This window comes from Narcine bancroftii, chromosome 2, assembly GCF_036971445.1.
Source record: "Narcine bancroftii isolate sNarBan1 chromosome 2, sNarBan1.hap1, whole genome shotgun sequence".
NCBI lineage: Eukaryota > Metazoa > Chordata > Chondrichthyes > Torpediniformes > Narcinidae > Narcine > Narcine bancroftii.
In genome coordinates, this window is record NC_091470.1 from 84,513,086 (window position 1) to 84,527,523 (window position 14,438).

At 39.5% G+C, this 14,438-nt stretch overlaps 1 protein-coding gene across 5 annotated transcripts in view; it reads left to right on the plus strand.

The window, feature by feature from the left end:
- The window catches only part of ubr1 (ubiquitin protein ligase E3 component n-recognin 1), a 227,492-nt gene that overhangs the window by 81,035 nt on the left and 132,019 nt on the right, over positions 1-14,438 (plus strand). For all 5 annotated transcript variants that reach the window (XM_069917334.1, XM_069917337.1, XM_069917336.1 and 2 more), the window contains exons 13-15: positions 2,405-2,504; positions 6,558-6,686; positions 10,811-11,003. In XM_069917334.1, the coding sequence (XP_069773435.1) occupies positions 2,405-2,504; positions 6,558-6,686; positions 10,811-11,003 (422 nt within the window). The remainder of the gene's footprint in view (positions 1-2,404; positions 2,505-6,557; positions 6,687-10,810; positions 11,004-14,438) is intronic.

Genomic DNA, 14,438 nt, shown 5'->3' on the forward strand with positions numbered 1-14,438 from the left:
ATCCATATTGTAAGGAAAAATGTGCTGGTGTTAGAAAGGGTCCAGAGGAAGTTTGTGAGATTGAGGGGATGAGCAGCTTAATGGATGAGGAGTATTTGTTAGTGCTGGGCCTGTACTCACTTGGGCTTTAGAAGAATGAGGGGGGATCTCATTGAAACATACCAAATATTGAAAGGGATGGATAGAGTAGATGTGGAAAGATGTTTCCAATCATGGAGACCAGAGCCGGAGGTTGGTGAATTTGTGAAATTTGTTACAACAGAAGGTTGTGGAGGCCAAGTCATTGGGTACATTTAAAGCACTAATAGATTCTTGATTACCATATATTTTGGCGTATAAGTCAACCTTCAGTCCCATTTTCAGCCTCATTTTCATGGTTTTATCATATATTGGGCGTATAGGTCCAATCGTCAAAAATTGCATTGACTGAGCTGTTGGGGGTTGCCGGAAGGTGGTTATCACACAGCTTCCAGCAAAACAACAAAAGTATGAAGTGAGTTTGAAGTTAAAAGTAATAGAAGTGGCCAAGAAATCCAGCAATTTCTTTCTAATATACTGGTAGTTTGAAAATTTGATATTGGTCCTGGAAAATCACAAACTGGGTGTCAATGAGCATATTGCTGTGTCAATGCCACCCTATAGCACAGCCAAAATAGACTTGGCCTTATTGATCAACCTGATCTGGGTTCAAAACAAATTTTCAAGATTCAAGGACAATTCACCAACACATGTCCATTCACTTTTGCATTTATAAAAAAGGGGGTGGTGGAATTGAAGGTCAGTTGGCTTTGTGTCATCATGCCATCTAGCTGAAGTCAGACAAGTTACTTACACTGCACTGCAGCATGCTTGGATGTGAATTTGTCCCAGTTAGAGGAATGAATTATTGACTTCCTCAATTCTGCCAGATCTTCCTTTGCTGCTTAATAATTTGTTGTAAATGGAATAGAGAGAATTCCCTGACATTTGCCCAGCTTGTTACCCAGATACAGTAAAAAAAAAACCCTGGTATCCGGCACCTTATGGGGATTGTTAGATGCCAGATAAGTGTTTTTCCGGTTGCTTGAGAATTGCTCTTATTTTCCTGTGGCTTGAGATTTAATCTTATAATGCCTAACTAATTCACCTGCATTAAGAATAAACTGTTCAAGACAAAAGAACTATACTGTACTTACTTTACTTGTATGAACATATAAACCTTAAAGCATTTTACTTTTTCAGTCACATTCTTTAAAAACATTGAACTTCTGCTGCATTTGCTGGTTTCTCCCCCTCCACAGAGCCACCTGAAAGACAAACAATAATATAGATAATTAACCCCCCCCAAAAAAAAATTACAGATAAAGCCTCTAACTGGAGCAACTCATACTAAGCAGGGATAAGGATACACTTAAGAGAGTCACCCCAATGGCGAGTAGCATCAACCAGTTCTTCATCCTGGGCGACTCTCTTCAAAAAGCTGCCACAAGCAAAGCATGACCAAGGCACTCCACTGACTGAATATCTGCTCCCATGTTCATCAAAGATTTATGTATTACTTCTGAGAACATTTACTTTTATGGATTTAAACTTGCATATTTTTATCTATTATTTATTCTTGTTTATTTTTTTAAAAATTACTTTCCTCTTTTTTTGCTGGTTGCTTGAGGCTGCTGGTTGCTTGAACTCCAGATACCAGGGGTTTTACTGTATTATAGTTTCCATTCCTGAGTTCCAATATCTTGAAAATATGATGTACTGCAGTGGTTCCTGCAAGTAGTCCAGGAGAGGAGAATAATTTCAATAAGGAATCAGAAGAATACTTACTGAAGGAATAAGTAATGGAAGCAGGAGGAGACCATTCATTTTCTTCTGCCTGCTTGCCAATGAGGTAATGGCTGATTTTTCTTTAATTTCCGTGGTACTTTACTGCCCTGACCCCATATCCCTTCCTTCCTTTGGCTAGGATGGATTAAAGGGCTGAAATCAGAAGGTGACAGCATTTCACTGTCTTATCCTTTTAAAACTGATGTGAATGAAAACCAAAGAGAAGGGTTGCATTGGTTAGCATCTTAATGGACACATCCATTCTCCTCTTTCCTCCCTTTGGGAAGACTATTCACGAGGGTGAGATAAACAGACTTGAGGACAGTTTGTGTCCCGTAGTTATCAGACTCCTGAATGAATTTCACAAGTAAAATAATATTGCTCTTGTTCTGTTTTAACTGATCTTTACCTGCAACTCTAGACACTGTATTGTGTTTTTAATGGCTGTACTATGTATGGATTGACAAGCTGGATTGCTCGCAAAGCAAACTTTCTCGCTGTACCTTGGTACATGTCAGTAAACTTGAACTTGTCATATGTTGCACAGAGGAATATGGTTGTTAGTTAGTTATCCTCCACAGTGTCTCTCTTTTTCCAGATATGTTTTGATCAGCAAACCTCCTCTTTGGACAGACCGGCAAAGAGAACATTTTCTTGAAGGTTTTAAAACTTTTTTGAAGCTCTTAAAATCTATGCAGGTATGTAATGACTCCAAATCAAATGCACTGTTATGAGAGTTGGCCATTTTAAGAAGTTGATGAATTCATAATTTAAATTTAAAGAATTCCCCTTTTTTTTAAACAATGGTCAGAGTAAATGTTAAATTCTTTCCATTTGAATTTAATGGAATTTCCTTCCTGTTCCATTCAAGTATTTGGTTGATTGAAAGTGTATCTTATTATTTTAGAGTGGTTCATTCTTGCATACAGATCTCTCCATAGTTCCACCAGACCTTATCTCTGCAGACTTTTTTCACCCTGCAACCCTCTGAAATCTGTTTTTCCCAGTTCAGGGCTTCTCTTCAAGTGGTCAATAAACAATTAAGTAAAAAATGATGGAGATAAGTTGCCATGCCAGAGAGTACAGAAATACAAAAGCTGCAAATGGTGGAATATTGAGCAGGTAATGAATTGCTGGAGAAACCCTAAGTCAGGTAGCATCCATGGTTGGAAATGTCAGTCAATGATTCTGGTCAGGACCCTTTCTCAACAAAAGGTATGTCAGTAAATAACTCAGTTGCTCCGCTGCAGAGATATTGCGTGAGTTCAGAGACGATAAAAAATGGGATAGTCAAGGGGAATGGGCTTGAGTTTATTGGATGATTTGGATTTCATTTAAGCCAAAATAGGACCAACATCTGAGTGAGGACGTGTGCTTGTGCTATGGGAAAGGTTTAAACTGAGTTCACAGCGAAAGAGGATCAGAGTGAATGTTCACATGGGGATAGACAATCACTGGGAGAAAACATTAGTGATTACAATGGACAGAGTAGGAGAATAAATGCACATGAGGAGAGTACAAATCTAAATTGCATTTATTTTAATGCAAGGAGGCTAGTGAGATTGATGAATTCAAAGCTTTAATTAATGGAGAAGTGTGCAATATTGTTCCCATCATTGAAACATGGTTAAAGACTTGTGCAACCAGCAACCCTATACCTGGGGTGCAGAACTTTCATGCAATACAGAGAGGATGTTGTAAAAGGGGAGATGGTGTTTCTCTGTTAGTTGAGGAATGCATTTATTCCATATTGAAGGAAAGCCCCCATTCAAGGCACCTCTGTGTTTACAAAAATATTTTAAAATTTCTCTGCACATCTCCTTCAAACATGCACACCCACACCCACTCTTTCATCTTAAATGTGTGTCCTCTTGCATTTGACATTTTTATGGGAAAAAAGATCTGGCTGGTGACTGCCACTCATCATTTTATAAACTTCTATCACGTATTCCCACAGCCTCTGACACTTTAAAAGAAGACAATCCAAGTTTGTCCAAACTCTCCCCATAGCTCATACCCTCTGATCCATGCAGCATCTTGCTAAATCTCTACCATTTTCACATAGGTCCTTTTTTTATATTCTGAATAATCTGTTATTGATTGCTGCTCAGCAGTTTAGACCAGTAGCTTTGCAGTTCCCTAAAGCTCTACATCTATCAAGACATCTTAGAACTTTGTTAATGTTCTTTTTGAAGTGATATCAGATGCCATCCTTTAAGAGGATGCTTGATTGGGTTTGTAGGGTTCACAGAGTAGCAGCCTGTTTATAGCTGTTTTAATGATTATTCACATTTCTTGATACAATTTAAAAGCGTTAAGCTGAATAAAAATTAATAACTTAGGTGTGGAAGTTTTGCAGTTGCCATCTTAATTTTTTTCTACATTCTTCCATAATTTTGCTGTAATTTGTATATCATACATACCTCAGATTGGTATCTTGTCAAGCTTGGATGGAGCTGGAGATCACCACTGCTCAGTTGGAATCCATCCATGTTTTTTAAAAATAGCTCTTGGAAAACTGCATTATTGATGGTGTTAATATCAGTAAATCACTCCTTTGCCACCTTGGTACATTTCTATAATAATTGAAATTGGGGTATTTGAGCATACATGAGATCAGTCAGTAAACTATTTTTGAGTGAGCAAGCACCTCTGGGATTCAAACCCACAATCTTCAGCTACTTGAACAAAAACAAGAGTCCTGGAAGAACTCAGCAGTTCAAGCAGTGTCATGGAGGCTAAAAGTACAAGTCAGTATTTAAAGTCAAGACACTGATCAGGACTGAGAGGGAACAGGAAAGGTTATTTGTTTGTAACAGTATGTAGTCGGTGAGATAGAGGCAGGTAGGTGATAGGTGGAAACAGATAGGGAATGGATGATGACAGATAGAACCAGATGGGGGAGGGGATAAAAAGAATGAGCAAAGGGAGAAGAAAACCAGGTGGACAGAGGATTACATGTTGGAGAAGTGCACCATAGTGTGGGTTACTTGAAATTGGAAAGTTCAATATTAATAGCATTGGGTTGCAATGTTATCCAAGCAGACTGAAATGCATTTCTTACAATTGTGTTTGGCCACTTTGTAGTAATGGAGAGACAAATCATTTTGGAATGGGAAAGGGAGTTGATGTGAATTGAACCAGAAGGTCAAAATGGACATTGCAGACAGACTGCAAGTGCTCCACAAAAGTCGCCTGGTCTCTGCTTCATCTCATTTATGTTGAGGACACTGCATTGTGAGCACTGACCATAGTAGACCAGTTTACAAGAGGTGCAGATAAATCTCTGTCTCATCGACAAGGCTGTTTAGGTCCCTGAATGGTGGTGAGGGTATATGGACAAGTGCTGCACCTCCCACATTCGCAGAGGAAAGTACCAGAGGGCAGGAAGGGGTGGTTGAAGTCCTGAAGAGTACAGCCTCTGTGGAAAGCAGAAAGAGAGGGGAAGGGGGAAAGATGTGACCACTGATAGATTGTGTTGGAGCTGGTGTGGTGTGTTTGTGGAGGCTGGTAGAGTGAATGATGTGAGCCAAAGGAACTCTAATGCTGGTCTTCCTGGAAATGAGAGAGGGTATATTGTCAGTCTCTTCTACAAATCCACCGATTTCCATAGTTTCCTTGAATATACCTCCCCTTACCCTGCCTTCTGTAAGGATGTCATCCGTTTTTCTGAATTTCTCCATCTCCACTTCATCTATTGTTAAAATGAGGTAGCTTGCTGTAGAACCTCCAAAATGTCCTCCCTCTGGAGGCGTGGCTTTTCTTCTGCTACTTCCTTCTCTTAGATGTTCGGACCACTGCAGACATTTCTTTTTCTTGCACAACCTGCTGTCACCCCTTACCCATGCATTCCCCACCCTCAGTTGACATTGTGTTGCCATGGGTGAGTTTAGGTAAATCCCTCAGAAGTTCCATATAAATGTTAGTTTGAGTAATTAAATAAAAAATTAAGTAGGAGTCAAACTTGAGTGTTTATTAAAAAATGCTGCAGTTAGTTCCTTTGTTCACTGGTTTGTATGAGTATATGCAAGAAAAATCACTTGGCTACAGAGTTCCAGAATTATTTGACAACCATAATTAGTACAGTGATGATAAATCACACATGACTAATCTTCAAAACATTTTACAATTATCTCCTGGCCACCTGGAGATGAGACTTCTGCATCTCGTCATTATCTGACCATAATAAACTTGCCTTTGATTTATCCAATTAATCAGTGTCATTTGTCCCATCAAGCTTGATATCTGTATCCAAATGTACCCTTTAGAGCAGGTGTATTTCTAAAGCTATTAACTTCTCATTTTGTGCAAAAGTTCATTGGCTTTGGAGCTTCAGAGCAAACTTGCGGTCCCTTTGTTTTAGAAATTTTTCCATTTAATGTAGCAGCTTAAGCCTGTCCCAGTCTGCTAACTCAATTTCAGAAACCATATCTGATTGTTTAATATTTGGGCACTTGTTCTTTTGCTGACTGCACCAATATTCTGGGTGTCCTTAAAATATACCTGATAGAGGTATCAGAATTTTAACTTCAGATGACCATTGATAATTTGAGTGCTCAATTCCAAAAATAATAAATAGTCAGACTAACGGTTTAAATATTTGGCATGGTCCATATGATCCAAGATTAGGAACAGATTGATATTTTGTTAGTAAATTTGTTGTGAACTTGTTTGAATGCAGTATGCAAATATTGAAAGAATTAATTATTTTTGACAGAAAGAAAGATGAAATTTAATTTTATGCCTTGCAGAACATGGAGCCAGTGAGCCGACAGATTGGGCAGCACCTTGAGATAGAGCCTGAATGGGAACATGCATTCACTATCCAAATGCTTCTGAAATGTATTTTGTCCATCATTCAAGAATGGTGTGCATCTGATGTAAGTAGTAGGATTTTCACTTTCTCTTTATCAATAAGCTTTCCAATTTGTGATTCCACTAGCAGCTGAAAGATTTAAAAAAAAAAATGTAACTTGTTTTTCCCTGTTCAACTTTGTCTCGTTTTGGTCAGCAGACATAATGTATGTTCAAAGCTCCATTTGCTGCACTAGAGCTAATTAACGGGATGTTCTGAACCCTGAGGTTAGATAAAGCAGAGACTAATTTTTCAGCTACCAGCAATTATGAGATCTTATCAACAAACTGCAGAGTTCGAAAACAGAAAAACACTGCTCTGGCCATAGTTGTCTGAGATACTGCCTGTAGAATTTCTCTCGCTGTCCCATTCTTTACAAATGGAAAAGCTCTACTGTTCTCACAGTCTGTGTCAGGACATTACTGCACTATCAATCTAATCTGAAAAGTGGTAGTCTGTTATTTTCTTTGCCCTTGCACTTTGCAAATTTAACATAAATTTTCATACATTTTTGCATATTTTGTTTCCTTGCATTTTAGAGATGGTCTACTGTATTTGTAATGAGGTACTTTGAGCTGGAAGCACTCTAGAATTAGATCTCTTGGTCATTTTGAAATTGTGTCAGGAGAGGGTCAGAGAAACATTTAACATCCGATCAGAGATGAATGTGTGGAATGCTGGAAATGCTCAGTAGGTCAGGCAACATCTCTTGAGAGAGAGAGAAAACAGTTAACACTTCAGTTGGTGATCCTTAAACAGAACTAGGAAAAAGCAGAACTGAAATGAGTTCATTATCTATAATTTACAGATGTTCCAAAATTCTTAATTAGCTGTGTGGTTGTAGCATTTCACTGCATTTGTATATTTTATTTGTGTCTACGGCAATAAACTGTCATCATCAAGTTTGAAGTTGTAAAGAAAGGGCTGGCAGAAAGCAAAAAGGAAATGCCCGGATGAAAACTAGATGGAGCTGGCTGATGTTTTAACACAGAATGGCAAAGCTGTACAATGCAGAACTTGGCCCTCTGATTCCCCATCTCCATGTCCACCTCTTTGCCTTCATGCACTAATCCCATTTGTCCAAATTAGAACCATTTCCTTATGTGCCTTGGCTATTTAAGTGTCTGTTTCGATGTCTCTTAAGTGCAATGATTGTATCTGATTCCATCACCACTTCTGGCAGTGTGTTCCTGGATATGAATTGCTCTGTTTTTTTAAATCCCTACAAATCCCTTTTTTATAACTTCCCACCATAAGCCTATGTGCTCTAGATTTTCCTACCTCTACATGGGATAAAGAATCTGACTCTCTTTCGATATCTCGTAATTTTACACATCTCCTGAAGGTTTCCCCCTAAGCATCCTTCACTCCAAGGAAAACAAGCCCAGACTATCCGCTCTCAACCCATGACTAAAGTTCTCCAGTCAGGAAATATGTTGATAATTCTCATATAGCAGTGCAGCACAGGAATTGCCCCTTGTTCCACATATCTGTGCCAAACTAAAACTTTACTGCTTACATGCTAGAAATCCATCCATCTCCTTCATATTCATTTGTGCATCCAGAAGCCTCTTAAATACTGCTATTGTATCAGTTTAGACCACTGCTCCTAGCATCTACCACTCTGTAAAATAAATAAATAGATTGCCTCGCATATCTCTCAATATCCAGTAACCTTCCTTCCTCTCATCTTAAACACACGTCCTCTGAAGTCTGATGCTTTTATCCTGGGGAAAAGATTCTTAATGTCCACCCTATTAATGGTTCCCATGATTTTTTAAAAACTTCAGTTAGGTCATCTCTACACTCCAGAGATAGCAGCTCAAATTTGTTCAATATCTCCCCATAACTCATCCCTCCAAGCCAGGCATCATCCTGGTAAACCTCTTTTGTACCTTTTCCAACACCTCCACATTCTTCCTGTAATGGGATGAACATAATTTCACAATATCCCAGGTGTACCGAACTAAAGATGTGTATTAGCAGCAGTGTGACCTCCTTACTTTTACACTCAATGAAGGCAAATGTGCCATTTATCTTCTTTACTACCCTAAATACTTGTGTGGTCTTTTCATTGAGTTGTGGACCATTGTAATGAAGATAGAGGCTGGAGAAGATGCAACTAAGATTTTTTAAAAATGGAGCCAAACCAGGAGGCTAATACTGATGTGAAAAGGACATGAAGACCAATTTTTATTTGCTTCTGAGAAATGTAACATGAAGTGGTGACTTCATAGTATTTTGATGAAGTGATTTTTCTGGTTTGTAGGTAAAAGTAACTCAATAATCAGATGAGGAAGTTGTAACCAATGACTATCTCAGAATATGAAGTGTTTCAGTTCAAGAATGGTAAATCCAAATGGAAGTTCTGATTTAAGAGAAAGCAAATAAACACATGAAGCAGATGTTCGAATCAAATGTGGGCAGTCAGAGGGGATGAAGTGGATGTTAAAAGTGACTTTGCACCAGTTGGGCTGAAAGTCCTTTCTCTGTGCTTATTATTTAATGTAAAATCCATGGATCCAAAAGGACCCTGATTACCGAGGTACAAATTTACTCAAGGGGGCTGAAAGCAGCTCACACCAATGGAACGGTGACAAGGAAGCTTTACTGGGGTGATTCCTTAGAGCTACTGTAGTATTGGGTACAGGGATCTTTTTGATGTATAATAATTAAAACATGGATCATTTCAAGGTTGGTGGATGATCCAAGGCAGGAATTCTGGAAAAGCCAAGGGGATATTCAGATATTAGGAAATTATTTCTGAGAAGGGTATTTATTCCAGTTCCTGGATAATATTTAACCCTCATCCAATGTCATTGAAGCAGATTATCAGGTCATTAGCTGAGACTTTCAGTGCCCAAATTTTAATGCCACTACTTTGGCTGTTTTTGGACTGAATGAAATTTTGAAAAGCAATGTACAGCCATTCCCTGATATGCGTCTGAGTTCCATTCGGACTGACTGGTTGGATCTCGAAATGGATGCAAGTCGCTTTTATGGCATGGCACGTAGCAGTCATCTACATGTACAGCATTCTTTTATCCTACTTGTGTATAACTGCATGTACTTGGCTGTGGGTCATCACAGTCTTCATCTCGGTGGGTTGAGAGGCAGGGGTTTGTGAGGGGAGTCACACGTTTGAAGAACATGCTTAAATTTGTTTGGACTGTTTTCTTTTTATCCACGAAGATTTGACTATAGCAATTTAAAGCTTCCTGAATGTGTCAATAAACCTTGGCGAATCTTTTGACTTTCTGGTCCATGCTTTCCAAATTGGCAAGGGCTTTATTCACTTATAAAAACACATTTGCCAACCCCTTTACTGGAAACTTCTGTGGCTACTCCTCTTCTTTCTCTTTCTCTTTCCTCCTCTGCAACTCTTGCTTCTTCTATTTCAATTTACTCTTCGTTGGTCAATTCCTTCAATTCAAAATCTAATAACTCTTCCACTTTGACTTATAATTCAAGAGTTTTTGCAAGTTTCATAATTTTCTCTCTAATTTCGTCAAGCGCATCTGCTTTATCGAAGCCTTTAAATGTGAGAATGAAATCGAAGAGATGCTGTGATGAACGTAATCTGGGATATCATCTGATGGTCATTATTGTATACAAGCACCCATTAGCACTGGTGGATGTACGACCAAGTATAATTTTTATATTTACATATATTTTTACCTTTTTAAAAAAAAATGTATAGTTTTTTTTCAGTTGTATGTATGGATGGTCGTAAGTCACATAGGTAATAAGTAGGGGAGAGGTTGTACAAATTCAGCTTTCTGCTGGTAAAAAGTCTCTCTTCACATGATGAATATTTGAAGATGAGCTTGTAAAGATGCAGCTGTGTTCAGTAACTCCCCTTGATACACACTCTTTAAATAACCTGTCCTTCATTGACCTGCTGAGTTGCTCCAACCGCAGTGTCTGCAGACTTTTGTGTTTTACTTAAATGATTGTTTATTTTTTATCAAAAATTTTCATTCAGAAGTAAATTTTTTTAGATTTTACTGAGAGGGAATCTATGTATGGGAGTAGAATGGGAAAGCAGAGTTGAGATAAAGATTATATGCAATAGCACCACAGACTCTATAATGAGCTAGAAGTCTTGGTTCTTTTTCTATTTATGTTATTTCTTATGTATATATGCAGGAACAAGTTCTTCTTCAAGCCTACAAGGAGTGCCACCGTGTTTTGTCCCTGTGTTCTAATGAGTGCAGTCAACGCAATGCAAGGAAACAGTACAACACTCTGACTATGTGTGGTCACTCCATCAGCCTGAAACGCTATTTGGTATCTCGAGAGTCTGTCAGTATTCACCTTCCTTTATCCAGGCTCCTTGCAGGTTGGTTTCAGGAAATTTCCTCACTGGCTTCATGAAAGGAATGACACAAGTACAGTAAGATTGAGTATCCTGGATCTTTCTCTTTGGCTTGGCTTCGCGGACGAAGATTTATGGAGAGGGTAAAAAAGTCCACGTCAGCTGCAGGCTCGTTTGTGGCTGACCAGTCCGATGCGGGACAGGCAGACACGATTGCAGCGGTTGCAAGGGAAAATTGGTTGGTTGGGGTTGGGTGTTGGGTTTTTCCTCCTTTGCCTTTTGTCAGTGAGGTGGGCTCTGCGGTCTTCTTCAAAGGAGGCTGCTGCCCGCCAAACTGTGAGGCGCCAAGATGCACGGTTTGAGGCGTTATCAGCCCACTGGCGGTGGTCAATGTGGCAGGCACCAAGAGATTTCTTTAGGCAGTCCTTGTACCTTTTCTTTGGTGCACCTCTGTCACGGTGGCCAGTGGAGAGCTCGCCATATAATACGATCTTGGGAAGGCGATGGTCCTCCATTCTGGAGGAGATAGGACATAGGTTAATGCAGTTGCCAATTAATGCAATGTCAAAGTAAATGAACTGCACATTGGATGCCAGCATGGGAGAGGTTCCTGTATAATTAATCAACACCACCTCTACTGACTTCCGAAAATGGCCATTTAAAGCTGAATCCTGACTTGGCTTTCTCAATGTTAAGTTTTCTCTTGATGAATTGTTAAGCAGACCCATAGTTGAATTCTTTTTCCAAACTTTCCCTTTCCCCAAAGCAATTAAACAAGTTTTACCCAACTATTATATCTTGGCTGTGATCAGCTTACTCACTGCAGAAGAGACGGCACTTAGAATCCTATAGGGTCTCGTGTCATTTTTATGGACTTTGATTGTGAAGGAAGACTGAATTCTTGATTGAAAATGTAACCAAGAGTGAATTCTGCCATTTTGAGAGAGAGAGAGAGAGATCAGTTTGGAAAGACTGATTTACTTACTTTTGAGTACAGGTTATAGGGAGTGTCAGTGCCTTCATAATCTTGTTTTGAGTTTTCTGGGTGTAAATATACAGACATGAAATCTCTGCAGCATGAAATACATGGAAGTAATTACAAGGCAGCATCCACACATGCTTACAATGCAAACAGATAATACTTGTTTTGTAAATTTTGGAAAAACAATGCTGGAGAAACTCAGCTAGTTAAATAGTGTACTTATCTGAGGAAGGACATCCTCGCCATGGAAGAGGTGCAGAGAAGATTCACTAGAATGATTCCAGGGATGGAAGGACTTGCATATGAAGAAAGGTTGGATAGACTAGGCTTGTATTCTCTGGAATTTAGAAGGTTGAGAGGGGATCTTATAGAAACATATAACATTCTTAAGGGATTTGACAGACTAGACACAGGTGGTTGTTTCCAATGCTGGGAAAAACCAGATCTGGGGGTCACAGTTTAAGGATAAGGGGAAAGTTTTTTAGGACTGAGATGAGGAAAAATTTCTTCTCTCAGGGATAGTAGATCTGTGGAATTCTTTGCCACAGGAAGTAGTTGAGGCTTATCAATATTCAAGAGTAGGTTAGATTTGGCCCTTGTGGCTAAGGGGTTCAAGGGGTATGGGGAGAAGGCAGGAACCGGGTACTGATCAGCCATGATCATATTGAATGGCAGTGTAGTCTTGAAGGGCCAAATGACCTACTCCTGCACCTATTTTTCTATGTTTCTATGTTTATATAGCAAAGATAAAGACACACAACCAATGTCTTCATCAAGGTATGAGGAAAAATATAGGCAGGCATCCGAACAAGATGGTTGGGGGAGGAGCACAGTCCCACAGGTAGGAGCTAATGTGGATAGGGAGGGAGGGCACATCAGGAAGGAGGGATGGCTCTGTGAATGGAGAGGGGAAGGAAGGATGGCTCTGTGAATGGAGAGGGGAAGGAGGGATGGCTCTGTGAATGGAGAGGGGAAGGAGGGATGGCTCTGAATGGAGAGGGGAAGGAGGGATGGCTCTGTAAATGGAGAGGGAAAGGGGTGGAGAGCTGGAGGAAAGAAGATGGAGGGAACCAGAGAGGTTGATGTTAATGCCATCTGTTTGGAGAGTGCCCAGACAGAATATTAGGTATTAGCCCCAATTTGCGGCTAGACTTGATTTGACAGTGCACGAGGCCATGACAGACATGTCAGTGCAGGACTGGGGCACAGAATTGAAATAGTGCGCCATTGGAAGGATCCCTGTTATTGATGCAGACAGAGTGAAGCTGTATAGCAACCCAATCTCCCAGTCTGCGTCCGGTCTGTTTGATGTAGAGAAGGCCACAACGGGACCATTGGATTCAGAGATGACTCCTGCAGATTCACAACTGAAGTGTTGCTTCATTTCAAAGGACTGTTTGAGGCTCCATATAGTGGTGAAGGAGCAGCTGTGGGCACAAGTGTGACATTTCCTCCCCCTGCCCCTCCCCCCACCCCTTCACCTCTCCATTAACAGAGTCAACTCCTTTGCACCTGTTTGCTGATGTGCCTTCCCACCCTTAATCACATAATAACTCCTGCCTGTGGGACTGGGCTCCTCCCCCACCCTCACCATTTTGTTCGGGCACCTGCCTACATTTTGCTTTACCTTGATGAAGGGGTTAAGACCAAAATGTTGGTTATGTACAATATAACTCTGGTTATCCAAAATGGTTGGGACCACGCCTATGTTGGATAAACAGTTTTTTCCAGATAACTGGTCATTTTTTAAAAAACAATCCAGTTGCAATAGCAAATCACTTGTAATAGTGTTTAAACAACAACAAATGACAAGGGAAAGCTTTTTAAGCATGAAATTACATTTAATTCTCACCAATAAAATACTGTAAGATAAATCACCAAACACTTGAAATTCTACTCTCAATCACTGTGCTATCTGTAGTCCTCTTTGACATCACAAAACTCTTGAGTGCCCTGTCAGAATCAAAATACCAACTCAGACACGCACATGAGCATGTTGGGTTCAAATTTTTTTCAAGCTATGGTTCAGCGCCAAAAACAATTTGGATAAATGAGGATTTTTGATTGCTTCAAAAATCCAATTTATCCAGTATTTTTTGGGAGGCAAAATGATTTTATGGATGAATAAGGATTTTTGATTGGTTCAGAAATTCTCATTCATCAGATATTTTTTGGGAGGTTCCTCCAAAAATTTTGGATAAACGAGGGTTTCAGAGAATCTGATTTTAGATAATTGGAGTCATAATGCATCTTTCTTTATCTTTGCTATATAAAGTGAACTATTTGACCTGCTGAGTTTCACCAGCATTGTGTTTTTACTTCAATCATGGTGTCTGCAGGCTTTCGTGTTTTGCTCTTTTAAGTTTTGGAAGTAGTTTTGCACCAGTGTGCATTTTGCTTTCTGAAGTTATCTATATGATTTGGATTTAATCATGGCAGTATTCAGCATTTCAATGTTGCAATTTAATCAATGGGAT